Source organism: Antrostomus carolinensis, unplaced genomic scaffold (assembly GCF_000700745.2).
Source record: "Antrostomus carolinensis isolate BGI_N321 unplaced genomic scaffold, ASM70074v2 scaffold37516, whole genome shotgun sequence".
NCBI classification, from domain to species: Eukaryota; Metazoa; Chordata; class Aves; order Caprimulgiformes; family Caprimulgidae; genus Antrostomus; species Antrostomus carolinensis.
The window spans coordinates 354-6,867 of NW_010323168.1; the positions used below are offsets into that span (position 1 = coordinate 354).

At 54.2% G+C, this 6,514-nt stretch overlaps 1 protein-coding gene across 1 annotated transcript in view; it reads left to right on the plus strand.

Annotated features, from left to right (window-relative positions):
- LOC104526927 (histone H4 transcription factor) overlaps positions 1–3,866 on the plus strand; it is a 4,213-nt gene extending 347 nt beyond the window's left edge. Inside the window, 8 exon segments of the mRNA XM_010170514.1 lie at positions 1–218; positions 414–525; positions 1,043–1,195; positions 1,822–1,899; positions 1,993–2,113; positions 2,227–2,365; positions 2,647–2,771; positions 3,341–3,866. The exon segment at positions 1–218 is cut by the window's left edge and continues 13 nt beyond it. Coding sequence (XP_010168816.1) covers positions 1–218; positions 414–525; positions 1,043–1,195; positions 1,822–1,899; positions 1,993–2,113; positions 2,227–2,365; positions 2,647–2,771; positions 3,341–3,866 — 1,472 coding nt within the window.
- Positions 3,867–6,514: the final 2,648 nt, after the last annotated feature.

Below are 6,514 nucleotides of genomic sequence, written 5' to 3' on the forward strand. Positions count from 1 at the left end.
CGTTTTTGTGGCATGAAGTCGGTTTCTGTTCCCCGGAGAGCTCAGCTGTCCTCATTCGCCACGTCTATTTCCACTGCTACCACACCAAGCTGAAGCAGTGGGGGCTGCGGGCCCTGCAGAGCCAGTCAGATGTGAGCCATTGCCAGCTGGACTTCCAGAGCCGAAATATCATCCCTGAGATCCAGGAGAACTTTCTGTGTCTGTGGGAGTACTGTGAGGTGAGAACAGGAGAACCCAGCTTCTCTTTCCTACGGGTTAGCAGTGACGTGGCAGCCAAGGGAAGGATGCAGCTCACCTGCGTGCCTGCCTGTTGGCTTTGTTTGTACCTGTGTGAAAGCATCTGTTCTGTTCTGGCTGAGGCCAGCTCATGCTGATCTCTTCACCCTGTTCTGTCTGTCCTTCCTCCCCAACAGAGATCATTTGATAATCCCGAGTGGTTCTATCGGCATGTGGAGAATCACAGCTTCTGTTTGGAGTACAAGGCAGCAGGGAAGGAGAACCACGTGGTCCTCTGTGCCTGGAAAGGTTAGCGGGTGCATACAAGGCCTTTCTAGAGAGCTTTGCACAGGGCAAACGTTGTACAGAGGAGAACTCTGCACTCCTTGACAGGGTTTCAGAGAGCTTCTTGGACTTTAAAAATATGTGTCTGTGGTCCTAACAGTGAAAAGTACCTGTAGAATTTCCTATAGGGGACCCAGTTGAGTTCTTAATACTGAACTTTTCATTTGTATTTAATTAATACAAAAAGACTAGAAAAAAAGACTTCAGTTTTTGTTGTTTTGGGTTTTTTTTTAATAATTTCCCTCTCCTGCATTTGTGCAATTGCCTTAGCTGCTTGCAGTGTGTGTGTGGGGGGGGTACCATGCCAGTTGTACACTAGTGATCTCATCCTGCTGTGACCCTGCTCTCTGGGCTTTTTGGAGCAGGGAGTTAATCTTTGTCGATCAAAACAGAAGCAAGATGCCTGCCATTCAGTCAGGTTGTGGATCATGGCCCATATGCGAAGGATCTTAACGGCATTCTTTTCTTTCTTTCTGTTTAGACTGCAATTGCACGTTCAAGGGGCGCTGTAAACTTCGGGAGCACTTGCGCAGCCACACGCAGGAGAAGGTAGTGGCCTGTCCTACCTGCGGGGGGATGTTTGCCAACAACACCAAATTCTTTGACCATATCCGCCGTCAGACTGCGCTGGACCGTAAGTTTCTGTGGGCAGGGGAGGAGAGTGGGTTGTAACCCGTCCTCTGGCTGGGCTATTTGGTTTGGTAGAGCTGCCTGTTCTCTGTGAGCAAAGAGCACAGATGTGCTTGGGAACAGCCTGGCTTCTCTGATGACTGGGAGCGCAGACACTGATGAATCTCTGAGAAGTGTCTTGCAGAGGCAGGAGGGTTGGGGGCTGACAAGGTTGCAAAGGGCTCGCACTGCTGCAGCCAGAGCTGTTCTTCCTGTAGGGAGCCAGGCTTGAAGTAAAAGGCAGCAACTAGGCACTTGCAGCAGCACTGAGATTTGCTTGTGGAGTTCCCTCGTGCTGTGCTGGCAATGTATGTGTGTGTGCGTGACGGTAGCTTCCCAGTCCTGCCCTGGCAGCACAAGGAGGCTGTGTGAAGGGAAGGCAGATTGGTCTTTGTAAGTGTGGTTTGGGTTTGGTTTTTGTTTGTTTGTTTGGCTTTGTAGTCAGTGTCTGCTGTCTCTGCCTGGAGAGAAGGGTTCCCAGCTCCACTGTAACCACCTCTTTTTCTCATTGATGCTCTTTGTGCTGTTCTCTCTGCTTTCATCTCTTTTCTCACCACCCTCTCCCATTTCTCTCTGGCCCTGATGCTGCAGAGCAGAGGTTTCAGTGTTCTCACTGCTCCAAGAGGTTTGCCACAGAGAGACTGCTCCGTGACCATATGAGGAACCACGGTGAGCCAAGGCCCTTTCTCCCAACCTAGGTTCTGAAGACTCTGTGCTCTGTCCTGCTTTGTGGTAACGTTGTCCACCCATTCTTTCACACAGTGAACCATTACAAGTGCCCTCTCTGTGACATGACCTGCCCACTGCCCTCCTCCCTGCGCAATCACATTCGTTTTCGGCACAGCGAGGAGCGGCCATTCAAGTGTGACTACTGTGACTACAGGTGAGGACCAGGGCTTTCCATCTTCCCCTACTGGTGACGGAGAAGCACCCAGAGGCACGTTCATGTGTGTGCTACACAGTCTTCAGCTTTGTTCCCTTATCATTTCCTTTTAGCTGCAAGAATCTTGTTGACTTGAGGAAACATCTGGACACGCACAGCAAAGAGCCAGCCTATCGCTGCGAGTTTGAGGCTTGCAGCTTCACAGCGCGTTCCCTCTGCTCCATCAAACTGCACTACCGGAAAATCCATGAGGTGGGTAGGGAGCAGAGGGCTGTTCTGCTCTGTACTGTCTCCCACTGAGGCTGAGAGCCATTAAGTGCAACATGCTGTCCAGAAGCATGAGGAGAAAAGCTAAAGTAATGTGCCCCAGGCTAAAGTGCCCCAGGCTGACCAGGGCTGTAGGAATCTGAGGTCAGGTTGCATTCCTCGTCACATCAGTCTTTTCAGAGAACCTGATTCCTCCTTCCATGCATACCAGGCCCTCTGGTCAGGCTCATGGGGTATTCACATCCCTCTCTCTCTCTGCCCTTCAGGGTGACTCAGAGCCCCGGTACAAGTGCCATGTCTGTGATAAGTGCTTCACACGTGGAAACAACCTCAGTGTCCACCTCAGGAAGAAACACCAGTTTAAATGGCCCTCGGGGCATCCTCGCTTCAGGTACTGTCCCTCCTTAGCTCCTAACTAACCTCTCTTGTGCCAGAGACAGCAGTGACAGAGCAGCGCTGGATGGCAGCTCTAGCATTGGGTCAGAGATGAGGGGAAAGGGCAGTAGTGGTGCCATCACAGCTGCATCTGGTGGGATGCTTCTGAGCTTGGCAGGGGCCAGGTCCAGGTGTCCCACTCTAGAGAGAGCTGCTGCAGATCAGTCTTTTGACAGATGCCTCTGCTGCATCCTCTCTAGGAACCTCCAAAGGGTTTCCAGAGCCTAAAAGCTAGGAGGGGAAGAGAATGGACTTGAAATACTCCCAGTGAAACTCAGTGGTGGAGGGCAATGGGCATGGGAAATGAGACCTGGCAGAAAGCTCAGGAGCTGTGACATGGGTGGGCTTTTAGGGATAGGGGCTGAAGGGTTTTTATCCTACTTTCCCAGTATAATCTATATAGCACTGGGCATTGGAACCTAGAATATGGTGTCCCTTCCTTGGCTGGTGCTTCAGTCTGCTACCTGTCTTGGGAAGGGGCTGCAGTGTGACTGGCTCCATCACCCCTGCTTCCAATCTGCTCAGGTACAGGGAACATGATGATGGCTACATGAGACTGCAGCTCGTGCGTTATGAGAGCGTGGAACTGACAGAGCAACTACTGAAGGACAAAGAGAAGCAGGAGGAGGCTCTGGGTGGCTCAACTGAGTGTGTGGTGCTGTCTGAGGGTGAGGGCAACTTACAGGGCATCATTCTGGAGGCCCCGGCAGAGGCTTCCCTGATGGAGAATCGTATGCAGATGGAGCTGCAAGTGGCCCCACTGCACCCAGCAGCTTGCTCTGATGACAACCCTGAGCCAGCACAGCCAAGTGCCTTCCCAGGAGCAGCGCTGTCATCAGAGCAAGAACCCAGCACCCCAGCCAACCCCATCATCCGTGTGGTGAACCGGACCAACGAGCACGGGGAGAGTGAGACAGTGTATTATGTCATGGCTGGCACATCCTCAGAGGAGCATGTGGCAGCACCCAGTGGACTGGCTATGGATCTGGAGGAGAATGTCATGGACCGTCTGCAGAAGACAGCTGAGGAGCTGGGCATCCAGATTGTGTGAGGTGTTCACTTGCCTCTCTGTGTGAGGAAAACTTGGGCCTCCGTGGGATGTGGTGGTGGGGAGATTGGGAAGTGCCTGGGGGAGAGGACTGAGCTTGTGTGCACCTACCTACCGCTGGGCATGGGGAGAGGGGAAGGACAGGTCTCCCTCACTTGTGGGTCAAGTGATCTGAGCTGGGAAGAGCTGTCTGTCTCCCCCTCCAGCAAGTCTCTCCCACCTCCCAGGAGGTTTGGCCTTAGCCTGACACAAGCCTTCCCCTCTTGGTCACTCTCTCAGCTAGGACTTCCCCAGGCAGGATGGTGTGCTGAGCAGATGCTGCAGCTGAAGCCTCTCCCCTGGGGAGATGTGTGGCCCTTGGCAAGCCTGTTCTCCCCTGTCCTTACTTTGTTCTCCAAGGGCTGGCATGTTCCACTTTTGCCTTCCTTGGCACTTCCCTGCATACCATCTCTCCTAGGTCATTCAGCAGGTACTGTTGGTGGTGTTTGCACGACTGATCCCATTACACTGCACTGATCTGTGAGAGAAGAGGGCTGGAGGTGCTGCCCTTGCAGGCTACTGCTACCCTGCAGCACTGGGGGATTGGGAGCTCCTTACTGCTTTTGTCCTTCCCTGGGTTTTCTTCCCACATTGGGGTTTGGGCTCCTGGTTGGGCAAAGTGTACTTTATCAAGCCAAATAAAAGTCAGACTGCCAAGCCAACTAGTGTCTGGTGTCTCCTTTGTCCCCATCGCTGGCAGCTGTGGCATGTTGTTGTGAGAGCATGAGAGTGAGTTGCCTAGAGTCTGCAGCGTGAAGGGTGGGAACTGAAGAGCTGCTGGGATCTCTTGAAATGTCCTGTGTGCTGCCACTTGGTGCAGCTGGTGACTGCCTTGGAGAGTGTGGTGTTCCACATCCCCAGAGGTGGCACTGGAAGGCCAGGTTTAGCTTTGGCACTCTTGTTTCCTGCTGTGGGTTTGATTTTTGCTGCCTCTTTCAGGGCTTGAATGTCAGCTGCCTGTGATGTCTTTTTTAATATAGAGAGTAGCCTGGGCTTGTGAGCAGAGCCAGCTTGCCCTTTGTCAAGTGATTTGAATGAGGACAGCGTGAAGCTGGTGTCCCTGGAGTGACACTCAGGCCCTCGCTGCCCTGTGTGTGGAGGTGATGCTCCCTGCTGGAGGCAGGGCAGCATCCTGCTGGTCTGGGCTGGACGCTGACTTTTTCCCCTCTTTTCCTTTCTCAAGCAGTTCAGCAAAAGCTGTTGGAATTCCACGTTAATGGAGGAAATCACTTTGCACTAAACCCTTGGCCATCTGCTTACTTTCTAATTACAAACACTGTGGGTGTGATTCCTGGCTGTGCCCTTGGGATGGGGTGATGAGAGCAGCCCCTTACCTGTGCAGTGGGTGAGGAGCAACGTGCTCTGCAGTTGCCCTACGCAGGGGCTGGGTGAGGAGCAGGGATGAAGTGGGCAGAGTTGCCTGCTGCAGGCTGTGTGGGAAGATATCCTGGGGCTGGGTCCATGTGTGAAGGGCAATGTGCACCTCCGCACCCCAATACTGCTCTCTCCAGGGGCATGCATGCAGGGTGCCTCCCGTGGGCCAGTGAAATGCAGCTAGGGCCATGTGCTGGGCACCTTGTGCTCTGGGGGGGAGGCAGAGTGGGAGGCAGCTGGCTGTCCCAGCAACCCTGCCAGCCTACCCTGCAGGAGGATGCTGCTAGCTCTGGGGAGAGCATCCCTGGGCTGCCAGCATGCGATATGGACAGGTCTTGCCCAGCCTTCCCCTCCCCTGCCTGGGCCTTGCTCCCTGGTGCTTGGCAGAGCTGGGCTGAAGATACCTTCGAGAGAAGGGCCTCCTGCCAGGTTTGCATTTGCAGCTGGAAAGCTCAGCCCTCTTTCCAACACGTGGGCCTTGGGGCTGCATTGCCAAAGCCATGGCTGTGGCTGCATTGTCTTGGACTACGGACTACGGTGCTCCTGCACAACATGAGTGCTAGGTGTTGGGAGCAGAGGGGAGGCTGTGGTGGCTGGGAGGAGTTGTCCCTTTAAACACTGGGTCCAGGGAGGGTAATCTGCCAGAGATTATCTACTGGGGAGAGGATTGGCATTAAAAGGAATGTCTCCTCCCTTCCCCTATGTCCTACAGCATCCCCTGTCCTGTGTGTATGGAAACCAAGTTCACTTTCTCCAGGTCAAGCAGAGAAGGGGGCCTTTGATTTGAGGGGCAAGGGAAGGAGGGCAGAGTGCACGCTATGGGACTGGGCCTCCTCTTCCTCGCTGTGCTGGCCACGCTGATCTCCTGTGAGGACCAAGAAGGTAACAGGGTGTTTGGGGGAAGCTGGGTTTACAGCGGGCCCCAGAACTGCTGGCACCTGGCTGGACTGGTCTTCCCCAGCAGGGAGCAAGAGCTTTGTCACGTCCCTGTGTCCAGGCTTGGCACAGGGCAAACAGCAACTGGCTTGTAGAAGAGCTGGAGCTGCTGGTGGATGCTCTCCTCACCGCAGCAGGGGTCGGGGGGTGGGCTGAAATGAGCCTTTGCTGCACTTGTACCAGCTCCCTGCTGGTCTCCGAGAGCTGGGGAGTGGGAAGGGTGGTCCTCAGCCCCCCTGCCCCAGCCCAGCTCTGCTCTGCTCTGCCTTGCTCCCTGTGGTACCAGGAGACCTGGATACTTA